This window comes from Emydura macquarii, unplaced genomic scaffold (genome assembly GCF_026122565.2).
Source record: "Emydura macquarii macquarii isolate MOO-44397 ecotype Brisbane River unplaced genomic scaffold, CSIRO-AGI_Emac_v2 contig_2141, whole genome shotgun sequence".
In the NCBI taxonomy this organism is placed as follows: Eukaryota; Metazoa; Chordata; order Testudines; family Chelidae; genus Emydura; species Emydura macquarii.
Genome location: NW_027132278.1, coordinates 2008 through 29965, shown reverse-complemented (window position 1 = coordinate 29965; position 27958 = coordinate 2008). Strand labels below are relative to the sequence as shown.

The 27958-nt window shown below is 54.7% G+C and overlaps 1 protein-coding gene across 1 annotated transcript; it reads left to right on the top strand.

Annotated features, from left to right (window-relative positions):
- Positions 1-360: 360 nt before the first annotated feature.
- LOC137160135 (integrin alpha-X-like) lies at positions 361-27958 on the top strand. Its single transcript, XM_067558573.1, has 30 exons — positions 361-461; positions 2589-2703; positions 2843-2946; positions 3427-3491; positions 10678-10792; positions 11281-11411; positions 11769-11914; positions 13585-13738; positions 15626-15776; positions 16147-16220; positions 16554-16683; positions 16842-16990; positions 18412-18552; positions 18871-19077; positions 19211-19341; positions 19652-19809; positions 20376-20530; positions 21565-21696; positions 22879-22952; positions 23131-23272; positions 23499-23612; positions 24899-24978; positions 25136-25219; positions 25469-25547; positions 25723-25830; positions 26074-26157; positions 26332-26445; positions 26710-26802; positions 27055-27165; positions 27355-27958. The coding sequence occupies exons 1-30, from the start codon at positions 425-427 to the stop codon at positions 27463-27465; spliced, it is 3489 nt and encodes a 1162-aa protein (XP_067414674.1). The 5' UTR covers positions 361-424; the 3' UTR covers positions 27466-27958.

Here is a 27958-nt window from a genome sequence, read left to right as displayed (position 1 = left end):
TTTCTGTCTGAGTGCAACTGCGTGTGACTGTCTCAGTGTAGTTGTGGTTGTCTTTCTCCCTGAGTGTGGGGATGTGGCAGTGTTGCTCTGTCTGTCTGTCTGTCTCTGTATAGTTTTGTGTTTGTCTGTCTCGGTGTACTGGTGTGTCTGCCTCAGTGCAGTTTTGTATGTCTGTCTATGTGAGTGTCATTGTTGGTGTGTCTGTCCATCTGTCTAAATCAGCTTAGTTTTCTTTCTTTTCCTTCTCCCTGCATCTTCTCTGAGCCCAGCCCCGAGATAGGACTCACCCTCTTCACATGACACTGCTCGTACTTCTCTTTCTTCCGCTGCTTCCTCCCCAGACGGTTCCCTCAAGTGTCACGTCTGCTCTGCTCTGGCACACGGCTTCCCGCACCCTGCGCCACCCTCCTTCACCCAGCCCAGGATGGATCCCCTGTCTCTGATTCTCTACCTGTCCACAGGTGAGCACTGGCTGGCACGATAAGAAAAAGCTGAAATCCCCCATTCAATATGCTCATTATCTACACCTCTTGGGGCGGGGCGGGATGGGGGGTTGGAAGGAGTTGGACTGTCAGGATGTCTGGGTTCTCTGCCAGGCTCTGGAAGAGGAGTGGGATTTAGTGGGTAAGAGCAGGGAGTGGCTTGGAGTCAGAACGCCTGGGTTCTTTCCTTGGGACTGTGGGAGAGTGCTGTGCAGAGCAGGTGTTTCTTCCCCTCAGATCCTCACCCCTTCTGGCAGCAGGTTTGGGTGGGCAGCTTTGCCCAGGATCCCCCCAGCAGTGGGATTGGAGCACCTCTTGGCAGACTCCGTCTCCCCAGCTGCTCAGGTGCCAGGTGTGCAGAGATGCTGAGCCCCAGTTTCTGGGAGTGGCTGAAGAAGGGGTCTGTAAGGGGGCTGGCTGGGTGGGGAAAAGGGTAACAGGGTTGGATTGGCACTGACTTATCTTGACAGACCTGTCCTCCTGCTTCTCTCTCACTCTGAACTCTTGCCTCCCAGCCCCTTCCCCCCACCCCACCCCTCACTCTCTTTAGAAAGGACTCTCCGAGTTTGAGTTCTCTAATACAGTCAATGGTGCAGTCCTGTTCCATCCCCCACCTCTCCAATCTTGTGGGCAGAAAGGCATTTGTGCAAGTCACCTCACTCCGCCCCCCCACCGCACGCAACTCTTTTGCAGAGCAGTGGAAGAGTCACAGCTGTGCAGTCTAGGGGGGAGGGGAGTAATTGTAACTACCCCCACAGTTACCTGGGGCTAGAACCCAGGAGTCCTGACTCCCAGCCTGACCCTCCCGCCGCTCTAACCACTAGACCCTTCTCCCGTCCCAGAGCTGGGGATAGAACCCAAGACCTCAGCATCACTTTCCCTGACTTCCCTTCCCCAGACTCTGCAAAGCCTGACTGGTGCCACTCCCAACTGGGTTGCACAATAGAACCAGTTGTTTCCCAATTGTTTTGCAGAGCCTTGTAGGCATGGGGGGGGGGGGGGGGCGCAGGAGCCAGTGCCAGGCATAAGCAGACTAAGCAATTGCTTAGGGTCCTGAGCTGCTCAAGGAGGTCTCCTATACGCTGTTGTAGTATATGTTGTGGGGGAATCCATCCCCAGACTCATGGGTTCTCCTTCCAGCTCTCACTTTGGCCAAGCTCATTGCACATTCCGGGGGGCTTCTCATGGCCTTCCTTCTATTTGTGGGACCCCCCCCCGAAACTCCCCATGTTTCAACCTGCCAGGGGGAGCATATGCCCCCCCCCATTTACCCCTCTCCCATGGCAAAGACTTCCATTCTCTGCCCACATACCAGGGACTGTGTGTGCCCCCCATTGTCCCTTTCTCCGCCATGCACACTATTCCCCCATGATCTCTTTCCCTCTCCCCCTTCCCCCATACAAGGGGGCCTCAATCTCCCCCACCTGCCAAGGGTTCTGGGTACTCTGTTTCCCCATCTCCACCCCCGGGCCAGGACCAAATGTGCACCCCCATTGCCTCCTTTCCCCTCCCCACCCCAGCCTCCTTCTCCTTCACCATTCTCCGTTCTTCCCTGTCTGCCTGGGAGATCTGTCTACATGTTACCCTCCACGGGATTCTGGGATGGGGGATGTTGGAAGGTGTTATAGACAGACTTGGTTGAAACTGCAGGCTCTGCTAACCAGATGCCAGATGTGTGTGTGTCTCGCCCATTTCCCTCCTTCTGGTTTTCTGATTCCGCCCCTCCAAATCCACAGATCTCTGTCCAGTGAGACCTGGAACATTCCCTGAAATTTTGGAATTGATTCAAAACATATCAGGCTGCAGAAAGACACACAGACACCCAAATTCCAATTCTGTGTGTCACCATAGGGTTCAGCCATGGACCCGCTGCCCACTGTGCTAGGTGCTGTACAAACACAGAGCAAAGAGATGGTAGAGCCAGGTGGGGGAGTCAGGACTCCTGGGTTTATCCCCTGCTCTGGGAGGGGCACAGGCTTTGGTGGAGGTGGAACAGAGGAAGCTGGGAGTCAGTCCCACAGTCAGGAGGGGCCAGCCCCTGAGGCTCCACCACTGGTCTCTTCTCTATGGGGAAAAATGTATTGGATGGCTGTTTAACCCCTGCAGTGCTGGCACTGAGCGGTGGATTCAGCGTGGATGTGGAGGGACCCATCACTTTCCAGGAGGCAGCTGCAGGGTTCGGGCAGAGCGTGGTGCAGTTCGGGAGGGCCAACGCCGGAGGGTAAGAACTGAGTGTGAACTCAGGGCCCCACAGGACTCCCACCCACCCATGAGGGGCCATTTGGCTGGTCTGCCCTGCCTGTCCCCCCCTCCTGGGACAATGGGGAACTCCTGAGCCCCTCTCTGCTCTCTCCCTACAGGCTGATCGTCGGGGCCCCGCTGCAGATGGGAGAAGTGAATGAAACCGGCAAAGTCTACAAGTGCAACCCGGGCACTGGACGCTGCCAGGCGATCCTCATCAAGAGTAGGGCTGCCCTCTGCTGGGGGGTCCAGTGGGGCAGACTGGGGGGGGGGGGGAGGGTCTGAAAGTCAGGGCTCCTGGGTTGCATTCCAGGTGTTGGAGGGGACCGGAGGGGCTCTAATGGAGTAAAGCAATGGGGGCTGGGAGTCAGGACTCTAGGGTTCTGTTTTTGGGAGGGGAATGTGATCTAGTGGTGAAAGGGAAGTTCAGAATCCACAGCTGTTCTGTTTCAAGCTCTGAGAAGGAAGTAGGGTCTAGTGAGTCACAGCAACGGAGTCTGGGAATCAGGATTCCTGGGTTCTATTTCCATTCAGTGGCAGGGTATTTGCAATGATTTCTGCCCTCCCTCCCCACCCCATATCTGAGAAGGAAATGGAGTCAGAAGATCTACGAGGGGGTGGGGAATGACTCAGAGAAATGCTGGACTAAATATATCCAGCCGCAAGATTTCTCAGTCTGATGTTGGTGTGTTTCTCCCCTCAGGGCCCCCAGATGCAGTGAACATGTCCCTCGGATTGTCTCTGGCTGCCTCGGGTGCCAATCTCCTGGTGGGTACCACATCCAGAAGGGTCGGGGGGTCTGGAGCGGCTTGTTAATAACAGGGTGTCACCCAGGATTAGGATCTGTCACTTGCCCCACTGAGAATTCAACAGACTTGTCCTCTCCCCACCAAAGTTTGTGGGATCACGCATGTCAGCGCGGTGATGTCATAGAGTGGGGGCTGACTGGGTGACATCACAGCCACCTGAGCAACCGGGGAGTCACCATCACAAGGAAAGACGTTACCCCAGGACTTGAACACTGACATGCTGTCCCAGGGAGATTGATAATGGGGTGACATCTGGAGAGGGGATGGATTGATATTGCAGGGATGGGCGATGTCACCACCACTAGAGGAGCTGTGGGATGATGTCACGGTTGGGGTGTGGAATGATGCTCCCTTGGGGTTTGGTAGGGAAGTGTGGCTTAATGGTCAAGGCCATAACCCAGCAGGGGGTTGTGGGAAGGGGAGCCCGGGCCCGCCCACTCCAACAGTCTCCTACCCAGGGCCCTTTGGGGTTACCAGTGGTCTGGCAACCAAGGCTGCTTAAGGCTGCTTCCCTGGGCCACTTCTTCTCGTCACACACTCCTGCCCCCTAAGTCATCTTAGTCCAGAGCTTTCCCCTATTGTGAAAGTCCAAATCAAATCAGTAAGAGGGAATTACTAGTATCCAGGGTTCACAGGTGGTGGTGGGGAGTACTTCCCCTATCTGATTATTTCTGGAGTAGGTCCTCTCTTCCTTTGGTGGATGGTTCTTTTGGGGCAGCTGTGTCGGAGACTCTAGACTTCCCTCTGCACTGCTGGAGCTGTGGGCTGCAGATCTGCTGTCTTCCAGCTCGGCCATCCATATGAACTATTTCTCTATCTCTCTTAATTCCTCCACCACATGGAGCATTTGCTGCAGGTGTGGGGGATGGGGTGGGGCAGGGCTGGCTGGGCCCAAAATCACCCTTTTAAACCCTTGTTGCTCAGTGTGGGGTTTGTACATCCCATTATACACTCTCCCCCTCAAGATGGAGCCAGGGAAGCTGGGGCCATCAGATTACTCCCTCCATTCCCTGGAGAAGAAATCAGCATTCTGGTGAGCTTTGCTGGCTCGATGCTGGATTTGGAACATGTAGCACTGGCGGGACAGATATCAGAGCATCAGATGGGGGGTTGTGTCCTTCATGTTTAGCCATCTTAATGGAGCATGGTCGGTGACAAGCTTGAATAGGCTTCCCAGGAGATAATTTCGGAGCGAATCTACGGCCTATTTTACCACCAGGCCCTCCTTTTCTAGGACAGAGTGGGCCCGTTCTCGTTGGAACAGTTTGCGGCTCAAATAGATCACGGGGGGTGTTCCTTCCCCTTTATTTGCTGAAACAAAATGGCGCCCCATCCCACATTCGAAGCATCCGTCTGCAAAATGAATTCCTTGGAGACATCTGGATTGAATAGGGTCACTGTACATAGGAGTTCTTTCAATTTTTGAAAGGCCTTTTCACAGGCCCCAGTGTACTTGCTTGGGGCTGTCATTGGTGACCAAACCTGTGAGGGGGCCTATAACTGTTGAAAACCTTGGTACAAACCGGTGGTAGTAACCAGCAAGTCCCAAAAAATCTCCAGACCTGGTTCTTGGTGGCAGGGCGTGTTGTTTCTTTGAGGGCCGGGACTTTATCTATAAGGGGACAGACCTGGCCTTTCCCCAGAATGTATCCCGGGTAGGTGGTTTCTTCTTTCCCTATTTTACATTTTGCAGGGTTTGCTGTTAGTCCATAATGCCACAGGGACCAGAGCATGCCCGCAACTTGTGCCAGGTGTTTTTCCCAGGTTTGGCTGTAGATGACTACATCAACTAAATAGGTCATGGCATATGAGTTATGGGGCTGCAAAACTTGGCCCATAAGGCGTTGGAACGTCGCAGGTGCCCTGTAGAGTCCAAAAGGCATAGTTCAAAACAGCTAGAGGCTGAATGGAGTGGCAAAGGTGTTTTTTTCTTGCGAGTCTGGTGTGAATGGGATTTGCCAATACCCCTTTGTTAAGTCCAATGTGGTGATATGCTGAGCCTTGCCCAGCTGGTCTAGTAGTTCATCCACACAGGGCATGAGCTCGGTGGAGATCACATTGACCTTCCTGAAGTAGATGCAAAACCGGACAGTACCATCCAACTTTGGAACTAATACAACAGGGCTTTGCCACTCGCTGTGCGATTCCTCAATGACCCCAAGCTCCAACATTATCTGGACTTCCTGTTTTACATCCTCTCACATCTTCCAGGGAAGTGGCCAGGAGTTCTCCCGGATGAGCTGTCTAGGTTCAGTCTGGATGTGGTTGTGCGTGAGGTGGGTTCTTCCTGGCTGGGCGGAAAACATGTCATGAAGGCTTTCATGAGGCTCTGCATCTTTGCCCTTGTTCAGGGTGAAGTTGTTCCCCAACCAGTACAGTATCTGGGGACTGGACGTAAGGCACTTGGGATCCCAGTTCTGGTTCAGGGGACACAGGATGATGAGTAGGCTTTCTTGTTCTTTCCATGCCTTCCGCAGATTGATGTGATAGATCTAGGTGGGCTTCCATTTGTAGGGCTGTGTAACCTCATAATTGACTGGCCTGACTTGGCACACAATTTTGTAGGGCCTCTGCCGCTTGGCCAGGAGTTTAGATTCTGTACTTGGGAATAGAAAGAGGACCCGATCGCCTGGCCTGAAGGTGCATACCTGTGCTCCCTTGTTATAGGAGTGTTCCTGGATCTGTCGGCAGTGAGTTCTTTAGCCAAAGTTCCCCACAGTCTCAAGTCTTCCCCTGAGTCTCAACACATATTGTAGGACAATCTCAGCTCTAGGCATTTCTCCTTCCCACATGTCCTAGACCAGGTTGAGGATTCCCTGGTGTCATCTCCCATTCAAAAACTCAAAGGGGGAGAACCCAGTAGAGGATTGCGGGACTTCCCAAATGGCAAACAGGAGGGAGGATCACCTGATCCCAGTGACACAGGTCTTCTGGCATAAACCTTTTCAGCATCTGCTTCAGGGTTCGGTTGAAGCGTTCAACTAGGCCATCTGTCTGTGGGTGATAAACTAAGGTGCGGAGGGTCTTTATTTTCAGGAGATCACAGATTTGTTTCATCAAGCGGGACATGAAGTCCATGCCTTGGTCCATGAGAATCTCCTTGAGAACCCCTACTTGAGCAAAGACTTTCAGTAGTTCCGTGGCAATAATGTACTGATGCCCCATAGGGGGATTGCATCAGGACAACGAGTAGCATAATTAACTACCACCAATAGGTATTTGTATCCGGCTGCACTTTTTTCAAGGGGACTGACAAGTCTATCCCAATTCATTCGAAGGGGACATCAATGACCAGGAGAAAGGTGAGGGGGACTTTCACCTTCCCCTTTTGGCCTGACTAGCTGGCATTCAGGGCAGGAGTTGCAGAAGTTTTTAATTTCTTGATGTACGCCTGGCCAGAAGAAACATTCTAAGATCTGGACCGGAGTTATCACTCATCCAAGGTGACCTGTGGAGAGGATGGTATGGGCCGGTCACGTGATTTCTCGATGTAGCTGAGGGATGAGGAGCTGTGATCAAATTTCCCCCATCCAATGGTCTTTTTCCAGCCGATATAATCGTTTCTCCTGGAGCTCAAAGTGGGGGTACTGCGCAGCCAGGTAGGGATCTACTGCTTCGCGGTTAACTATTGAGAGTCGTTCATATGCATGGCTCAAGGTCTCATCCTCCCTCTGATCCTTCACAAAAGTCCGCCTCTCAGGGCAGCTAGTCCCCTTCCCAGAGTAGGGTTTGTAATGCCTCCTCATTAGGAGACTTTTCCGGCAGCACTTCCTCTTGGCTGCATTGGTGCCCTTGGGTACTTCCTCTGGGTTCCCTTGAGCAGGTTTACATCCCCTCAATCTGTCAGAGAAGTGCTCCCAATATTGACCCAAGATAACGGGGTAGGATAGGGTTTGGGCTAGCCCCACTATGAGGGGTTTCATGTTTTCTCCTATGGTGACCTCCACCTGGGCCCTGGGATAGGATTTAATGTCCACATGGATGCATTACAGGAAGATGGTCTCCCGCGGAGGCTTTAGGATTGGGGACCAAGTCATCCCAGACTAGGGTTTGCCCACACCCAGAGTCTACTAGACCTATTACCTTGGTCCCATTTATTTGTAAAGGCTGTTATCTACACTTCTGGGCACAGCTCTCTGCCATCCGTAGTTGCCCATAGATGCACTCTACATAGGGGCATTCATGATTATGGTGGCCCTCACACCTACATGGAAAAACAGGCCCCCATGGTTAGCCACAGGGCTGCTGGTTGGAAGCCGGGCCTCTGAGGAGGTCTTCCCCCAGGTGGTTGGCCCCTTCACTCTTCCTGGCCTTTGGGCAGGGAAGTCCCTTGCGGGGCTCAGGCTTTCTGTTCAGGCCAAGGTTGGAAGGCCTGCAGCTGCTCCTGGGCTCCTAGCGCCAGGCTCAAAGGCCAGCTGGGCCACTGATAGGTTGGGGCCTTGGAGAGCAATCTATCTATTTTCTGTCTGCCCTGGCTGACTTGTCCCTTATGTCCAGGGGTCCCTCTGTCATCAGGAAATGGCTCAGGTGCAGGAGTTAGAGCCATCAATTGCGCGGTGTCACTAAGTGACTCAGGTCGATGTCTGAGCACCCCGTCCCTACCCCCTTTTGGTAGGATTTGGGCGAATTGTTCCACCCGGATGAATTTGGCCGCCTCTACTACAATCTGCATTTCCTGCTTTAGCCACCTCCAACACAGGTCTCGCAGTTTCTGGGAGATGACACAGGGTTGAGCCCACGGAGAGTACCTCCCTCTCCCCCCCCAACCTATGACAGAAGGTCTCCTTTGTGATGTCGAGGTAGTCCCGGATGGCCACTCTGACCTGGGGGAAGTCCTGGGTGGAATCCGCATCCAATCCCCAATATGCGGCTTGTGCCAGCCCCATCAGGTAGGAGGCCAACAAGATGACCCACTGGTCAGGGGACCATTGGGCAGCTTTTGCCACCCACTCGAATATTATTAGGGAAGCCTTAGAGTCATCCTCAGGGCCTGTCTTTGTGAGCTTCCTGGGTACAGGTGAAGCCCTAGGGCTGCATCAATGCCGTGACCTGGTGAACTAGCCTTTGCTGCTGTTCTTGTTGCTGGACCCCTAGCTCCCGAACCAGTTGCTGCTGCCAGGCAGCCATTTGCTGCAGGAGCTGTTGCTACTGCTGGGCCGCCAGCTGCTGCTGATTCTCAGGCACCCATTTCAGCAACCGTTCAAAGTCCATCATGGCTGGCCTACCAGCCCTGATTGTTTTCAATCAGGCTGTTTGGACACGGAGGTCAGTCAGTCTTCCCTCTTCTCTCAGGGGTGGGGTGATGCCCACGTTCTGCACCAATTTGTAATGGTTGCCCCCTTGGGGTTTGAAGGGAAGCATGGCCTAGTGGTCAAAGCTGCAACCTGTGACTGGCAGGTGGGTTGTGGGGAGGGGAGCCTGGGCCTTCCAATCCATCAGGCTCTGACCCAGGGGCCTTTGGGGCTATCAGTGGTCTGGCAACTGAGGCTGCTTAAGGCTGCCCTCCCTGGGCAACTTCCTTTTGTCACTGCCACCCTTCCTGGATCATCTTAGTTCAGGGCTTTCCCCTGTTGTGGAAGTCCAAATTAAATCACTAAGAGGGGACTTCCAGGGTCCATAGGCTGAGTAAGCGGGCGCGGTTGGTACTTCCCTTCTCTGATTATTTCTGGGGTGGGTCCGCCCTTCCCTCAGGGAGGACCTTTTTGAGGCAGCTGTGTCAGAGACGCTAAGCTTCCAGCTGCGCTGCTGGAGCTGTGGGCTGCAGATCTCCTCTCTTCCAGCTCTGCCACCCAAATGAGCTGTTTCTCTTTTAATTCCTCCACCAGATGGAGCATCTGCTGCAGGTTTGGCGGGGCAGGGCTGGCAGGACCCAAAATAATTCCTTAACCTTTTGTTGCCCAGTGTGGGTTTGTATACCCCATCAAAGGGTGGTAAATGGGGGATGTCACCATGACTGGAACAATGATGCATTTTCAAAATATTATTATTTATTAGGTGTGTTATGGTAGTACCCAAGAGCCCTTGTCACGGACGAGGATCCCCTTGTGCTTGGCACTGTACAAACAGAACAACAAGAAGGTCCCTGTCCCAAGGGTCTTACTATCTATGTTTAAGTCAAGTGATAAGAGATAGATACGGACAGAAAGATGGGGGGAGAACAAGGAAACAATGAGACGATATTGGTCGAGATGATTGCCAGTGGTCTCAGCACACCAGCAGCCTAATTCTTGTTAAGTTTTAATATAGGCCTCACAGCAAAGGAGAGCTTTAAGGAAGGTTGTGCAGGAGACAAGGTGTTAGTTTTGTGGACGTTTGCAGGGAGATTATCCCATGTGTGAGGGGCAACATGGGAAAAAGCACAAAGGGCTTGTTGGAAAACATAACAACTGAGCGGTGGAGGCCAGCACGAGGGGCCAACCAGAGGTGCGCATCGACAGCTTGATACAAAATGAGAGATGATACGTCAGGCAGGGACAGGCTGTAAAGGGCCTTGAAAGCGAAGATAAGCAGTTTATGGTTGATGTGGTAGAAACGAGGGAGCCAGGGGAGGGCTGCAAACAGAAGGGTGACATGGTCATAGCAGCATTCTGAATGGAGAGGAATGGGGCATTGTTGCCGTGGCAAGAGGTAAATGGCCTAGCCTTGGACATTGTGCATGATGGTGGTAACAAGCTGCCATTTGAATGACTTGTGATAACATTGTGAGGGTTACAGTATGTAGGTGACATCATCCTGACTACCGTGACTGTGATGATGTTCTGGGAGATGTGGGAAACCAGACATTGCAATGAAACAGCAGGGAGGGTGGTACCCGAGTGAGATCACCATGGTGACAGTAACTGCAGAAGGACATCACAAGGAGGGTAATGACTGTGCATGGACATACCACGTGATGTTGACATGGCAACACTGGCTGGGTACTGCCATAGCAGGGAGTGTTGTAACCAGGTGGTGTCCCCAAGTCATTCCCCTCTCCCCTCTCTGGGAGATGGGTCCTGGGGTCCTGTCTTCCCAATGGGGGCCTCTGCCCTGGCAGGGCCTTTTCCTGCATATCCATGGGGGGAAAGGGCCTTGGGCTCTCTCCTTCACCCCCAGGGTTCTCATCAGGGGGTACCTATTGACCCCATCCTTCTTTCATGCCCCAGGCGTGCGGCCCAACGGTGAACCGGGCCTGTGGGGAGAACATGTATGTCAAAGGCTATTGCTTTCTCCTGGACCAGAGCCTCCAGCAGCTAAAAAGCATCCCGGACACCCTTCCAGGTGAGGGCCAGCCCCATGGGGTGTAGGGACCAGCACACAGGAGTCATGGGGGAGGAGGAGGGGAAATGGATCTGGATGGGCCCATGGGTTGAGTATTGGGGGGAGGGGTTGGTTAACAGGTTAGGTGCTCCCATTGGTTTGATTCAGGATGTCAGTGGGGTCTAGGAGCCAGGACTGCCGGGTTCTGTACCCTGCACGGGAAGGGGAGTGGGGTATATTTTTTCACCCCAGTGCATGTCATGCTATACTCTCAGGACCCCTCAGCAGCAGAGAAGGGACGATATTGGGCTGGAGGGGCCCCTGGGTCTGATCTGGAAGGGAGGGTGCAGGATACTGGTCTAGCGGGACACTTGGGTCTCATTCGTGGCAGCAAGGGGGGTGGGATACCAGATAAGATGGGTCCATCCGTTTGGTTTAGCTCTTTTGACTGGGTTTTCTCAGTGTTCATGGAGTTGAATCAGGACGTACTTCTTTCCTGCCCCACTCAGAGTGCCCCGGACGTGCTACAGATATAGCGCTCCTGATCGACGGCTCGGGCAGCATCATATCGGATGACTTCAGAAAGATGAAGACGTTCATCTCCGAGATCATGAAGCGTTTCCGCAGCACCGACACGCAGGTAGCAGGGAGAGGCTGAACCCTGACTACTTACCCTGTCCCTCGCAATCCGTGCTGGCACCAATGCCCCAGTGCGGCACTAGGGGGCGCTGTGCAGCTGGGAGTGGGGCTGGGGACTCAGTAGGGGGCACTCTCCCCACTCAGTCAAGGCTGGCACCAATGCCCCAGTGTGGCACTAGGAGGCACTATGCTGCAGGGAGCAGCAATAGATTTTGCATCCCAAAGCAGGAAAAAATTCCCACAGAAACAGTTACACCCTGATCACCTGCCTTAGCCCCTTTACTGAGTCCAATTCCTGTTTTTCTTACCGTCCATCCTTGGGTTGTTTTTCTCTTTTCTCCCCTGCCTCCTCCTGCAGTTCACCCTCATGCAGTACTCACACCGCTTTAGAAATCACTTCAACTTCTTCCAGTATAGGAAGAACCCTGACCCTGATTACCTCCTCAGATCAGTCGGGCAGCTCCAGGGAGCAACGCATACAGCCAGTGCCATCCAGAAAGTGGTGTAGGTATCACCCTCCTCTCCATGCTGACTCCACAGGAATGGGCTGCAAAGATGCATAAGATATGGAATAGGGACTCTTGGATTATATCCTCAGTTGTGTGAGGGGAGTAGGATCTAGTGATTTAGAGTTGGGGGGGGGGGGCGGGGAGTCAGGACTCCTGGGTTCTGTCCCCAGCTTTGGAGGAGAGTGGAGACTAGTGGTTACAGCAGGAGGGCAGGGAGTCAGGAATCAAGGGTTCTATTGCCAGTTCTGATCCTCTGTTGCTGTGTGACTTTAAGCAAGTCATGTCCCCTCCCTGTGCCTCAGTTTCCTCATAGGTAAAATGGGGGCATCAACAGTGACTTCCTTTGTAAAGGACTTTGAGACCTGATTGCTTTCTATGATGAGGTGATTGGCTCTGTGGATGTAGGGAAGGCAGTGGATGTGATATACCTTGACTTTAGCAAAGCTTTTGATACTGTCTCTCACAGTATTCTTATCAGCAAGTTAAAGAAGTATGGGTTGGATGAATGGACTATAAAATGGATAGAGAACTGGCTAGAGCATAGGGCTCAACGAGTAGTGATCAATGGCTCCATGTCTAGCTGGCAACTGGTCACAAGTGGAGTTCCCCAGGGGTCGGTCCTGGGGCCGGTTTTGTTCAACATCTTTATTAATGATCTGGAGGATGGGGTAGATTGCACCCTCAGCAAGTTTGCGGATGACACTAAGCTGGGGGGAGTGGTAGATACCCTGCAAGGTAGGGATAGGATACAGAAGTACCTAAACAAACTGGAGGATTGGGCCAAAAGAAATCTAATGAGGTTCAACAAAGATAAGTGCAGAGTCCTCCACTTAGGAAGGAAGAATCCCATGCACAGCTATAGACTGGGGACCAACGAACTGGGCAGCAGCTCTGCAGAAACGGACCTGGGGGTAACGGTGGATAAAAAGCTGGATATGAGTCAGCAGTGTGTCCTGGTTGTCAAGAAGGTTAATGGCATATTGGGCTGCATTAGGAGGGGCATTGCCAGCAGGTCACGGGAAGTGATTATTCCCCTCTATTCGGCGTTGGTGAGGCCGCATTTAGAATATTGTGTCCAGTTTTGGGCCCCCCACTACAAAAAGGATGTGGACAAGTTGGAGAGAGTCCAGCAGAGGGCAACAAAAATGATTAGGGGGCTGGAGCACAGGACTTATGAGGCGAGGCTGAGGGAACTGGGCTTGTTTAGTCTGCAAAAGAGAAGAGTGAGGGGGATTTGATAGCGGCCTTTAACTACCTGAAAGGGGGTTCCAGGGAGGATGGGGCTAGGCTGTTCTCGGTGGTGGCAGATGACAGAACAAGGAGCAACGGTCTCAAGTTGCAGGGTGGGAGGTCTAGGTTGGACATTAGGAAAAAGTTTTTTACTAGGAGGGTGGTGAAGCACTGGAATGGGTTACCTAGGGAGGTGGTGGAATCTCCATCCTTAGAGGTTTTTAAGCTGAGGCTTGACAAAGCCCTGGCTGGGATGATATAGCTGAGGTTAGTCCTGCTTTGAGCAGGGGGTTGGACTAGATGACCTCCTGAGGTCCCTTCCAACTCTAATATTCTATGATTCTATGAGATCTGCAATGCCAAAGCAGAGGACGAGAGCTAGGTGCTATTATTTATCAGTAACCCGCCATGCATTTCCCCACGCCCCTTTCCCAGGCGGGAGCTGTTCACCTCTTGGAAAGGAGCTCGGGCTGAAGCCACCAAGGTTCTCATTGTGATCACAGATGGGGAGAAATCTGGAGACCCACTTTCTTACTCAGACGTCATCCCCGAGGCTGAGAGAGCTGGGATCATCCGCTACGCAATCGGGGTGAGCTGCGGCTGTGCAGAGAACTAGTATTGATCTGAGGCCACGTCCAGGGACATGGGAGGGGGAGAGGGGTGTTCCCATCAGGTAAGGGAGAAAAACTGATGCTGGGCTGTAACTGGGTCAATGTGTGACATTATAGAGAACTGGAGCTCCTCTGCTGTTCAGGTTGAGCAGTGCTTTCTAGTTCAAGGTTGGGTTTTCTGATTGCCCTACAGTCCACGTGCTGACTCAGAGTGTCTTGAACATTGTTATGCCTCATGGAGACGCAGGTTAGGATCAGTGTCATTTGAACAAGGGGCTCCGGAGATACAGCCCCCCAATTAAACAGCAAAATCATTTGGTTCTCATAAAGCCTTTTTTGCACACACCTGAGGCTCAAAAAGTGGCTCTGACACTGCCCAAACTGATCTTGACATTGGGCTCAGCCAGTGCATGGGCCCCACTGCCCTTCTGGGGAAGAAGTATTGAAAAAATTATTAACCTTAGAGACTGGATCTCTGGAATGGCACATGCCAAGCTGCTGAGCCAAAGAGACTGAAATGAACATCAAGAACTAGGGCTCTTTTGAAGCACAAGGATGGTGCAAGGTGACAGGAGGTTACCATTAATCCTCAGTTGGTTCCATGCATTGTGGGTTTAAACCCTACTCTTGGCACAATGTTCCTGGCATTCTGTAGTGTCGTCTTTTGGATTTTTTGCTCTGAGATCAAAATTTCTGGTTGAAGAGCCATATTTGAACATGCTGTAAAACCTCCATGAATGCTCTGAATTTGCTTAAGAAGTATTGCCAAGGAAATCAGCATTGATTAAACAGATGAAAGAGAGTAAAGGCAAATGTAACCCCATCTCCTGAACAAGGGGACTGAGCGTCATCAATAGAAGCTGAGTCGCTGGGTTATTCCATCAGCTGTGCTGATGCAGAACTAAGGTTTCCCAGCGCTGCTTCCTGCCCTTCCCGAACGAGAACAGCTGCACTTAGACCTCTGAAATCCATGAAATACACCCATACAACCTTAATTCTGCCCTCTTTGAGCCATTCCCAGCACACCAGGAGCACACACTGGCACTCTGCCCTTACAGTGCTACAGAGCACTGGGCGCAGAGCACATGAGCGCTACAGAACAAGGTCCAACACCTTTCCTTTGCCAAGGCAAAACTCGGGTTTAGGGTTGTAACTTCCCAGCCAAAGGGACCCTAGCGATCATCTAGTCTGACCTCCCATGTGACGCAGGCCGGAAAACTCCCCCAAATAATCCCTGTGGGAACCAGAACAGAGAAAACCAGTGATGGAGACTTCACCACGGCTCCTGGTGAGCTGGTCCAGTGATTAACTCCCCTCGCTGTTAAACGCTGACACTTTCTTTTCAGTCGGAATTGGTCTAAATTCAGCTTCCAGCTTGTTAGATGTTTGCCTGTTGCTGATGTCAGGCCCAGCAAAAGAGCAGTGCCTGCACTCCACTGCATGCAGCCTACCCTGACTAGTTTGGTGGTCCCACCGCTTCACCCTTGTCCCGAGGAGTTCCCCCTGAACTCACCCCTCACTACGCCCTGGAGATTGAGTCATGGAGGCCCACAGAGTGCTGAGAATCCTCCTGGCAAGAAGACCCTGGTGCCCCGCTGCTGATACAACTGACACAACTCAGTGTTGCAATGAGGCAGGCTCCATTCCTCCAGGCAGGCGGGCTCCTCTCCTCACATCACAGGGACACTGGTGCCAAGTTGCTCCAGAAGGCCCCACACATTCACTGTAGTGGTGCAGGGCACTGGCTGAGCTGTGCCTCTCTAGGGTCCCGCGGGGCTCGGCGTGGGTGATATTTGTCCCGGGCTCTCAACTGTGACTGACACCGATGCTCTGGTCTCCCCTGTTCCTCCCTCTACTCCCTGAAGGTCGGCGTTGCATTCTCCAGCCCTACTGCTGAGCAAGAGCTCCACGAGATCGCCTCTCAGCCCACCTTCGAGCACGTCTTCCGGGTGGACAATTTCGACGCCCTCCAGGGCATACAGAACCAGCTGCAGGAGAAGATCTTTGCCATCGAAGGTACCGGAGCCGGGAGAGGGGCCACAGTGGTGCTGGGGCTCTAGAAATGGGTTTTCAAGGCAGAGATGGTCTGGGGAGCTGCTGGGAATTCAGAGCTCAAATAGGCCTCAAATATTCTCTCTGTCCCCATCCAATGTCTATCCATCGGCCTATCTCCATAAACACCCCTTTCTCACCCGGGGCCTCAGGGCAGGGGACTGGCTGGCTCCAGGGAGTTGAGGAATGGGGTACACAGCTTCTCTCTAGGGGACACCAGATCCAAGCCAACCTTCAGGTGGGGAGAATGGCTGGCTTGGGGGAGCAGGGAAGGGGACCTGGGGCCATTCCCATCCATAGTGATTTCTTCCGTCTCTGTCTGTCTCTGCCCCAGGCACCCAGTCCCAGAGCGGCAGCTCCTTCCAGCTGGAGATGTCTCAGGAAGGATTCAGCTCCCTGCTGTCGCCGGTGAGTGATGCCCGGTCCCCTTGCGTGTGCCACCCTGTCGTGCACTGGGTCCTGAGGGCGCTTTCAAGCTAAGTAGGCGCTGGCTGGTTTAGTGCTTGCAGGGGAGACAGTCCTTTATTAGCCCTGAGTGCTGGAGCGGTGTAGGGGGCCTTACCCTCACGCTCAGGCTGGCACAAGGGAGTTCCAATGCTGCAGGAAGTGGTATGGGGACCCAGGAGGGGACGCTCTCTCCTCTGGCCATCAGCGCTGATGTTAGGGGTGCTGCGTGCAGATGGTGGCCTTGTCTAGTAAATACTGACTCTGCTGTCTGTTTTCTGTGTGTGTTGGTTTTAGGACGGGCCTGTGCTGGGGGCAGTGGGAGCCTATGACTGGTCCGGTGGGATATTCCTGTACGGGAGCAGTGGGGAGCCGAGCTTCATCAATGTATCCAGAACCTCCACTGACATGAATGATGCTTACCTCGGTAAGAATAAACCCAGAGATTTCCCCTAACCTATTTAAACAGCCTCTATGTCCCACCCCAGAGATGGCTGCATCTCAGTTCGGGGAGGGGATCCCTGAGCAGCACTGTTGTGTGGCTGTTTCCCATCTCACGTCCCAACGTCCCTCTCATTCTTCAAGGTTATTCGTCTCAGGTCATCACAGTCAATGGGCAGAGCAGCTACGTGGTCGGGGCCCCTCGCTACCAACACACCGGCAAAGTCATCCTGTTCAGCCGAGACGCCAAGGGCGGGGAATGGATGCCCAGATCAGAGCTGCAGGGAGAGCAGGTAAGGGTGGAGGGCATCATAGGTAATGTGGCACGTGGGTGGGTGTGAGCGACGGGGCTGGAGGAAGAGTTTGACATTGTGTAATATTCGTGTTTGGCTTCACCGTTGGGAACGGTTCAGTGAGCGCCTCAGGCAGGGGATAAGATGGCCTGGCTTAGAGAGCTGCCCCGCAGCTGACGGGCAGCATTCCTGCATCCCACTGCTGCCACCGTCACTTGCCATCTGGGCACAACTCATAAGACAGATACGGAGACAGGCCCAGATCCCCCAAGGGACTCAGGCATTCTGATGGTGCAGAGAGGCACCTACCCCTGCCAGTGACCCATGAATGGGGGAAGATAGGCAGGTGCTCTTCCACCAAACTCACGTGTCGGGCCTCATCCAGTCACTACCAAGATCTCCAAAAAGCAGCCAGAGGAGACAAGGGAGGGCCTCCCTTATAGCCTGGCGCTTGGTGTTCTCACCTAGGACGTGGGCAACCCCTGGTGCAAGTCCCTGCTTTGCCTGAGGAGGAAGAAGGATTTAAACGGGGATCTGCCACCTCCCAGGGGAGCACTCTCACCACTGGACTGCAGAGTGGTTGTCATCTGCACCTTCTGTGGCCCAACTGGTATTGAATTAATCAATTAAAATGGAACAGCTTTAGCAGGAGAGATGGCAGGGGCCCCACATCAGAATATCCCATAGCTCAGGGGTTAGGGGACCGATCTGAGAAATAACAGACCCCTATTCAACTTCCCCCTGCGCATGCCTACCAGATAGTGAGTTAGGTGGAGGAGCACCTCTCTGCCCCCAGTTTGTGGATCATACTGGGGTGTTGGTGGGAAATGGGGAACTAGATGCCTAGATTATGCCCTGCGCTTGAGGCAGCAACATAAGGAGCTTCTACTGCAAAATGCAGGCACGAAATTCGTTTAGGCACATTCAGCAGCAGCTATGCAGAGGTTTTATGGCTCACAGTGGCACCTAAGTCTGGGGGATAGGAACATAGGCACCTTTGTGGATCTGAACCAGAGAGACTCGGGCAAGAAAGAAAACATTACTGGTGATATTAACAATGGCTGAAACGTATCACGCTACACTAACAAAGTAAGTTTCTCCAAGATCTCATGGCCTGCACATTCCAGCTGAATAGAACTTCTAACAGGGGCTCAGCCAGTGAATAAATGTTACTCGTGCTAGCACAGCATCTACAAAGAATTGCACCATGACTCTCCTTCAGCATCCCTCCCAGGTCTAACTGTCCCTACGTTCAAAAACACTCACAGCAACAGCACCCCCTGCTGTGCAGAGGGAAGGTGAGGCTAAGGTTGGAATGAACATCAGGGCTGAATCCTTATCCCCATAGGGTGAGAAGGGTCCCAGTGGGAGAAGAAGGAGGAGGTGACTAAATTGAGGGAGTCACTTATCTGCCTCTCCAGATTGGCTCATATTTCGGGGGCACGCTGTGCACTGTGGACCTTGACAGAGATGGGAACTCGGACCTGGTTCTGATCGGAGCCCCCATGTACCATACACCGCAGAATGGAGGACAGGTCTATGTCTGTCTGATTAACTGGCCGGTATGAAGGGGGAGCGGAGCCATAGGGAAGATGGATGGCCTGGGTTTCCTGTTTCACCTGGACTGCTGTGTGGCTGTGATGCTCTCACAATTAGTACAGCAGTTGTGGGCATGGTGCTCCTGGGAACAGGATGGGGACTCATTGGGGGTGCTCTTCCCTCCCAGTCAGTGGTGGCCCCAATGCCCCAGAGCGGCACCGGGGGGGGGGGGGGGGGGAGCTGTGCTGCAGAGAGTGGGGTAGGAGGCTCAGTAGGGGGCGCTGTCCACTGGCAGTCAGTGGTGATCCTTCCCAATGTGTCTCTTTGTATCTGGCCTGCAGGGGGCGACACTGATCTGTATTAAGACACTGCAGGGGCAGACGGGGCAGAGGTTTGGGCGCTTTGGGGCCAGCATGTCGGCAATTGGGGACATCAGCGGGGATGGACAGACGGACGTGGCCATTGGGGCTCCCATGGAAAATGACAATCGTGGGGCCTTGTACATCTTCCATGGGGAAAAGAGAGGCTTCAGTTCCCAGTACAGACAGGTGAGCCCAGTTCCTGCGGGAAGGGGTCAACACACAGCTCTGAAGGGCCTTTGTAGGGACCTCATGGCCCCCAGTGCCCATTATACAGTACAGCAGCGCCTTTCCCACCCCTTACTGCTCTCTCTGACCCCAGCGCATAGAGGGGTCACTGTTTCCCAGCAGGCTGCACTACTTTAGCCAGGCCATCAGCGGCGGGACAGATCTGACGGGGGACGGACTGCCAGACATTGCAGTGGGAGCACAAGGGCAGGTCCTGCTGCTGAGGTGAGAGTTACTCTGTATCTTTGCACAGCTCCACATGAGAAACACAGACAGCACCAGTACATGGCGTGTGTGTGTGTGTGTGTGGGTGTGATTCCTGCCACCTGCTGGAGAAGGGCACAATGACAGCTCTGCTGCTCCCTTCTCTGTCCTCCCCCCATCTCCTCTGGCAGAGCTGTGTGTCCATAACCCATCTCCTTGGGGTGCTGTGAGCAGATCCGGGGTGGGTGGGAGGCTCTGGGCAGGGAGGGGGCCTGGGCCCGGCCCCATTGCAGGGAGCAGCTGGGTGATGGTTCTGTTCCCTCCATGGCAGGTCCCGACCGGTGCTCAGAGTTGGGGTCTCCATCAGCTTCCAGCCCCCCACAATCCCCACCTCGGCCTTCAACTGCCAGGAGCAGGAGCAGCTCAACACAGAGGCCAGCAGGGCAAATGTTTGCTTCACCGTCACTAAGAGCACCATGGACAGCCTAGGTCAGACCAAACCCACCCCCTGTTACCCTCCCTCCTGAGCTGGCCAGTCCCCTGCCCTGGGGCTGGATCGGAACCAGTGCCCTATAGAGGTAGGGTTGCCACTTTTCTAATTGCTGGTAACTGGATGCCCGAGGCCACGCCCTCTGCTCCTCCTCTTCCCCAGATCCCACCCCCTTCTCCGCCTCTCCCCACAAGGCCCCATCCCTTTACTCCATCTCTTCCCCTGCTCCTCGTTGCTTGCAGGTTCCTCACAAGAAGCCTGCCTGCAGGTAGGAGGCAGTCCCAGCTAAGCAGGGGCTGGCATGGGTTAATGATCCAGTGCCTCTTCCCACCCCACGGTTACGGGACTTTTGCTTCAGGTGCCCTTTAGGTTTGCCAGGTGCCTGGTTTTCAGGGGCCTGGCAGCCCGAAAGGGCACCTGGACACAGAAGCCAAAAACCCGGACTGTCTGGGTAAAAACCGGACAGATGGCAACCCTACCTAGCGAGGAAAGGCCCTGTGTTCTGTATCCCAGAAATGATCCTGCTCTCACGTGTCTCTGTCCCTCATTTCCCCTTCACTGGTAGGCAACAGGATCTTTAGCACCATCCAGTACAGCCTGGCCCTGGATCCCGGGCGGACGAAGATCCGAGCCGCTTTCGACTCCAATGGTCCGGTCCTGAGCAGAGATCTGCGGCTTGGCCTTGAGAAGAAATGTGAGACGTACCGGATAATGTTACCTGTGAGTGCGGGTGGCGGGGGTCCTGGCCCCTTCCCCTCCTGCTGCGTCTGCCCATGCAACCCTCCCCTGGCTCCCAATTCCCAGATCCCTGTGTCGATACAAAAATGTGGATCTGCCCCCACGAGCATCAAGGTCTAGCTGGCCCATCATCCGCATTCCCTGCTTTATATCTACCCACATCTACACCCACCCGCAGCCCCCCGGCCGCCAATCAGCTTTTTCGCGACCTCCTCCCCTCCCCTCTCCCCCACCGATCAGCTGTTGTGCAGCCAGCTGGGCAGCATAACCTCTTTTCTGCAGCCAGCCCCGGACCCTGCTGAACAGCTGATCAGGGGAAGTGGAAGGGAAGGTGGCCAGGCTGCCCGGGGGGTTGAGGAGAAAAGCAAAGGAGAGGGGTGAGGGGGAGCGGGAGGCAGGCTGTCCACGGGAGGATTTCTAGGGCTGGGCTAAGGGGGGGAGCTCTCTTCTCAGCCTCCTGTGGTCCCTGGACCAGGTTCTTGCTGCTGCCCCTGCTAAGCTGGAGTTAGCTCTGGGCCCCGGCACTCGCTGTTCATTCCCCCGGGGCACCCCCATTGTGAAGTTATGGGGAGCCCGACCCCTCCTGTGGGGATGTGGCCAGTCCAGGCTCCAGGGGGATCGGGGCCCACTCCAGGGGCATGTCCTCCCCCAAGGCTGCTGGTTGGGGTAGGTGCCCTGTGGTCAGCAGCTTTGGGGCCCCACCACCGAACAGCTGATCAGCAGCACAGCTCCTGGGGCACCCGCGGCCTAACAGCTGATCAGTGGCTGGCTCCTGGTGGGGAGGGGACACACCCACCCCATGTTCATGAAGACAAGGAAACAGCCTCAAAGGCTAGGAGCGGTAAACAGCTTCCCCGCCTTTGAGATCCACATCTCAGCCACCATCTGCAGAAAATGGTCCGTGGATATCCGTGGATTCACAGGGCTCTACAAATCATGCAGAGAACAAACCTCTCTCTGGATCCCACCCATCTCCCTTTCCTCACAGGTCCCAACATGTCTCTCTGTCTCCCCAGCTCTGTCCTCAGGACACCCTGACCCCCATCACCCTGCGCCTCAACTACACGCTGACGGGGGAGCCCATCACTGCTGCCGATCGCCTCACACCCATCCTGAGCGAGGACTCCGCACTGGCGATGGCAGGCTCGGTAAGGCCACCAGGGCCAGGCAATGGTGTTTGTGACAGTGTCAACAGAAGTTATAGTGACTGTGGTTTTGGTGACAGTGCCTGTGCAGACTGTTTCAGTGCTTGATATTAATGAGTGAGACTGTGGAGTGGGGTGAGTGATTGAGGGTTTAGAGGTTGTGTTCATAGAATCATAGAAGATGTGGGTTGGAAGGGACCTCATGAGGTCATCAAGTCCATCCCCCTGCTCAAAGCTTATTGGTTGGTTGATGTTGGTAATGTTGGTTCAGACTGTAGTGATCTTGGTGAGGCTGTTGGCTGAGGTTGTAGTGATTATGTTGGTGACACTGGTTTAGATTAGATTGCAGTGGTCTTGATGACAGTTTGAGGTGAGGTTGTAGTGGTTTTGTTGGTGACATTGCTGGTTCATACTCTTTTGATCTTGGTCACTGTGTGAGGTACGGTTGTAGTGGCTGTGTTGTTGGTGATGGTGCTGGTACAGAATATATTTGTGGTGGTGGTGGCAGTAGTGAGATTGTAGTGGTGTTGGTGACTGTTGGTTGAGGATGTTGTGGCTGTGTTTTAATTTACACTGTTGATAAGACTACTGGTAGGTGGTTGTGGTTTAGACTGTAATGATGCTGGCGAAAGTGTAGTCTTAGATAGTGTGCGTGAGTTACTGTGACTGTGTTGGTTCAGATTGTATTGATGCTGATTGTAGTTGTGATTGAGACTACAGTGGTGTTGCGGACTGTGTTGGTTGTGGTTGCAGTGTTTATTATTGATAACAGTGTTGTTTCAGACTGTATTGTTGGTGGTTGGTGAGATTGTAATGGTGTTGATTACAGTGTTGGCTGATATGGTAGTGGTTATGATGTTGGTAACAGTGGCGGTTTATTGCTTGTGGTGGTGATGGCAGAGACTGTAGTGTGGCTCATAGTGTTGGAAGAGGTTGTTGCATCTACGTTGCTGGTGACACTGTCAATTCAGACTATATTGGTGCTGGTGGTGGTTGAGGTTGAGAATGCAGTGGTATCAGTGACAATGTTGGGGAGGATATTGCAGATGTGTTCTTGGTGATGGTGTTAGTTCAGACTGTATTGGTGGTGACAATTGAGATTGTAGCGGGCCTGACAGTGTTGTCCGAGTTTCACTCCAATCCCGCCCCCCCTCACTCCCCACTGCCCTCTGGATCTCTCCCTAGCTCCCGTTTGAGAAGGACTGCGGCAGAGATGGAGTCTGCATTGATGCACTACAAATCTCATTCAATTTCTCAGGGTAAGTCACCCCCTCTGTCTTCCCCAACACACACACCATGATGGGGCCCGTCTACGCCATCAGGCTTCAAATCTTGCCACATTTCCTTATGGCTTCTGAGAGTGCTCTCTTATAGGAAGTTCACAAAGCTGCCAGGGCACTGCCCTGAGGAAGCTCACCCCTTTGCTCTCCCCCTTAGCTTAAGCACCCTGGTGGTGGGGGTCACCCCTGAACTCAACACCACCATCTCCATCCAGAACCTCGGGGAGAATTCCTACAGCACCACGGTGCGCTTCTTCTACCCAACCGCTGTGTCCTACCGCCGGGTCCTGCTGCTCCAGGTACGACCCACCCCCATGCACTGCAGATATAGGGGGCAAGACATAGGGGAGGGGTGTGAGAGATTAGCTGGTTCAGGGAGTGGACGGGGGACCCAGCAGGGGGTGCTGTTCTGCAGGGAGCAGGTGGGGGCCCAGCAGGGGGTGCTGTGTGGCAGGGAGTGGGTGGGAGGGCCCAGCAGGGGGTACTGTGGGTCCCGTCTCTCACTGGCCGACCTCCCGTTCTCAGTCCAACAGGAGGGCCATGGCCGTTAAGTGCAGTTCGGCCCCGGCCTCCGAGGAGCAGACTCAGAGGAACAGCACCTGCCACGTCAACCACCCCATCTTCTGGAGTGGAGCCGAGGTACAGACAGCCCCTGGCCTCATCCCTGGGCCCATGATTGCCCCCTAAGTGTGAGCCCTACTGTGAGCAGAGAAGGGAAGTTCTCGGTGCCAGCACCGCCTGTGACAAGTCAGCGTAAAGAGCCCTGACATCAATCCGTGGCTGGGGGAAGGTTGTGTCAGGGCTGGAAACTGAGGGACCAGAACTGGGGAGCTGGAAATCAGGCCTCACAGGAGGACAAAATAATGAGGGGAAGGAGCTGTTCCCCCCCCTCCCCCCGGGTGCTTAAAAGAAGCGACTTTGGGGGAGGGAGGCGTCCGAGGCCGAGTAAAAGACGAGAGAAGGGGATGGAGAGAGCGTCGTCATCATAGCTGCCTCTGCACTGTCCCCTGGGACCCAGTCTGACACCACTGGGCCTGCGTCATCCGGATCCTGAGAGGTGTCCTGACCCGATGGGCCAGGACCAGAGAGAGGGACCCACCCGGCACCGCCACCGCCCCTGGCGAAATCCCGAACACCGCCGGGGTTCTTGGCCTTGCCCGCCTTATTTCTTCTCTTTCCGCTCTCTGTCCGGCTTCCCTCTGTGCCAGCAAGGCCTGTGTGTTGTACAGCACAGCTGTGATCCTGGGCCCAGGACGGTGGCTAAATCCAGTGCCTGCCCAAAGCTGCTACAAGTTGCCAGGGCTTGATGTGGCGAATCCTGGGTTTTTCCAGCAGTGAGGCTGGCAGGGCGAATCAGCAGCAGCGTCAGAAGCTGCATTTTCACTCTCTGCTGCTCTTTGCTCTCCCCACTTGTGTGCTTGCCTGGTTTTATCTTCTGGGAACTGGGGTTGGACTTCAACAACAGTGCCCAGGCCAGCTCCACCCCTGCACCACGAACGTCCTCGCTTACCCCCAATGGCCAGTTACCACTGTCCAGAGATGGTCAGACGAGGGGGTCTCACCAAACGAGCTCTCCAGTGACAGACAAAGGGCATTGAGGGTGAGGGGTGAAGAGAAAAGCCTTATTGAACACGGTACATGGCAGAGGCTTTAACTGAGTTCTTGCCTATGTCTGTAATAAAAGGATGTTTAATGGGGTGCGGCCATGGTCCCAACCCAGGTTATCCCTGATTAATGTTGGACAGGACAGGGTCATGTTAGCACCTTTGACTCTCTGGGCCCATTTATTCCATCTAAGTTCATACACCAGCCCCTCCATCCCCGGATCCCTGTGTCTGCCCTTCCCCCCCTTCCCCCCGCAGTCTCTGGCAGTTCCCCAGGCCCTGGACCCAGCAGCTCTCTTATCCCCCACGTGTGTTTTCCAGGCCGTCTTCATTGCCACCTTCGACGTCTCCTCTGAGGCCAACCTGGGGGACAGACTGCAGATCACAGCCAATGCCAGCAGGTGAGGGGGCTGTGTAGGGCCAGGAGGGTGAGGGGTAGAGGGAGGGGGCAGTGCCCGGGGTGGGGCAGGGCATTGCCCTGTCGTCGTGCGTGTTCCCTGCACAATTAACAGGCTGCATCTGCTCACATCACTCGCCTTTGCCCTCCTTCCCCCCCAGTGACAATGGCGGCCCCATCACTGAGCGCATGATTCACCGGGCGGAGCTGCCTGTCAAGTATGGCATCTTCATCATCCTCACCAGGTAGGTCAGTGCAGAGCCCGAGGGGAGAGCGCCCCCTGCTGAGCCCCCTTTCCGCTCCCTGCAGCCCAGCGCCCCCTAGCGCCACACTGGGGCATCAGGGCCAGCACTGACTGTGAGGGGAGAGCGCCCCCTGCTGAGCCCCTCCCTACAGCACAGCGCCTCCTCTGAACATGACACCCCCTGCCACTCCTCAGCCCCATCCGTCACACTCCCGTCTCTCTCACTCCTGCCATCCTTTTCCTCCCACAGCCTTGAGCAGTCGACCAAGTACGTCAACTTCTCTGCCAAGGAGGCAGGAGACAGTGTGACAGTGACCCATCGGTATGAGGTGAGTGCGAGAGGGGAAGGGGGGTCCAGAGCAGGGGGAGGGAATGGAAGTGCCTGAGTGGGATTTAGTAGGTTGAGCGTGGGGGGGGGGGGGGGAAGGGGGGAGGAGAAGGGCAGGGAGCCAGGACTCCTGGTTCTCTTCCTGCAATGCCCTATGCGGGATGTTTTTCTTTCAGGTCAGGAACTTGCGGCAGCGACGTGTCCCCGTCTCAGTCACATTCCAGTTCCCCGTGGAGCTGAACGGGGTCCAGGTGTGGGATGCCTCTGAAGTCATCCCCTCCAAGGTACCTGCCTCTCCCTGCCCCTGTGTGTTTGTGTGTGTTGGGCCTAGTGATGCCTGCTGCACCCTACAGCGCCCCCTGCTGGGACAGGCTGCCTCGAGGGGAAAGGCCCCGTGTCCTCTTCCCACCCGCTGAGTCAGCCAGTCCCCTGCCCTGGTGCTGGATTGGAGCTGGCTCCCTCTAGAGGGGGAAGACCCCGTGCCCCCTTCCCTCCCCCCTTAACACTGTGTCTCTCTCCCGCCCCAGCCCCAGCTGGCTCAGTGCATCAGTGAGGCGGGAACGCCGGGTTCCAAGGACTTTGTGAAGCAGATGAGCGAGCGCCCCCTGCTGGTGAGTACAGGCCGGTGTGGGTCCCAGCAGCCCCTTCCCCTTGGCACTAACACAGACAGTGAGGGAGGGCTGAGCTGGTGGAGGGACCCCAGCTACAGACAGACCAAGACACTCATGGCCATGCTGAGCCCCTGCATGCCCCTGCCTCACCCAGCAATATCCTTCTGCCCCCAGGACTGCTCTGTTGCCACCTGTAAGAAGATCCGGTGCACAATCGCCTCCCTGGAAAAGCAGCAGCCACTGGAGTTCATGATCAAAGGGAATGTCAGCTTCCAGTGGGTCTCCCAGGTACAAGAGCTGCCTCTGCCTCCCTGCACCAGGCGAGCGATCCCCCCTGTGTTAACAGTCCCTGTGCCCCACCCCAGAGGGTTCTGCATCTAAATGTTGGGTAAGGGATCCCTGTGTGAACTGACCACACACCTCATCCCAGAGGTGGTTGTATTTCAACACTGGCTGAAGGACCCCTTCAAATTGCCCTGGGTTCCTCTGGGATAATGCTCCGGGCTGGTTTGTGTCATTTCTGGTCAGGGATTGTTAATTTCTCTGTTCCAGACTCAGCAGCAGAAAGTGACTCTAGTGAGCAAGGCCCAGATTGGATACGAAGAGAAGAAATACACCCAGCAGGAGGGATTCGTCCAGCGCCAGGTAACAGAGTGACTGCACCCAAGATAGAGAGAGTATTGGCTAGTGGTTAGAGCTGGGAGCCAGGACTCCTGGCTCCTATCCTAGCTTAGGGACGGGAGTGGAGTCTAGTGGGTTTGAAGAGGGATGATGAATTGTGCCAGGATTCCTAGGTTCTATCCCTGGCTCTGGTGAGGATAGAGACCTAGTGGACATAGTGGGAGTGGCTGGGTGCTAGGACTCCTGGGTCCCCGTCTCACATCTCCTCTCCCCCAGGTGCAGACGGTGGTAGAGCGCTCCGAGGTCTATAACTACCTGCCCATCATCGTGGGCAGCAGTGTGGGGGGCCTGGTCCTGCTGGCTCTCATCATCGCAGCCCTCTACAAGGTGAGGGAGGTGGGGCTTGGACCCCTACCCCGCAGCCCATCGCCTCGGGGGCAGGGTCTGTCGCTCTCCCAATTGGTGGGGGTGGGGGGAAGGCTTTTCCTTTCGGGGTTCCCATCCCCCCATCCAGCATGAGTCCATCTATTTCTGGCTGGCTGGCTCTCACCATCTCTCCCCTGTGTTTCCTTCCAGTTCGGCTTCTTCACGCGCCAGTTCAAGCAGCGGATGGAGGCTGATGGGGCCGAGCAGGCCCAGAGTGATGTTGCCAGCACCCCCACAGCCCCCGATGCCCCCAAACAATAGCCCTGCCCACATCCCCTCCCCATGCACTAGTCCAGATCCACACACTGAAGCAACAAGCTGGACTTCAGACATCCTTTCAGAACGTCCCTGGGAGGCTGGGAGTCAGGACTCCTGGGTTCTATCCCTGGGTCTGGAAGGAGCTTGGGGGCTGGTTGGATTAGAGCAGGGAAGGCTGGGAGCTAGGACTTCTGGGTTCTGTCCCCAGCTGCGGGGGTGGGGAGGAGTGGAGTCTAGTGCATTAGAGCAGGGGGGGAGGGGCTGAGTCTCACTGCACCTCAGTTTCCCCACTTGTAACTTGGGGATAATTATTTTGCCATTTTCTATTTATGCTGTGAGCCGTTTGGGGCACAGATTGACTCCCTGTGTACGTGAAGGTCCCAGAATCACGGGGCCCTTGCTGTCAGCTGGGCTCTGTGCCATGCCAGAGCTCCGTCTCTGTCGGGGCTTTGAGGTGCTACAGGATAACTTCTAATAAAACCAACCTCTCAGAGTC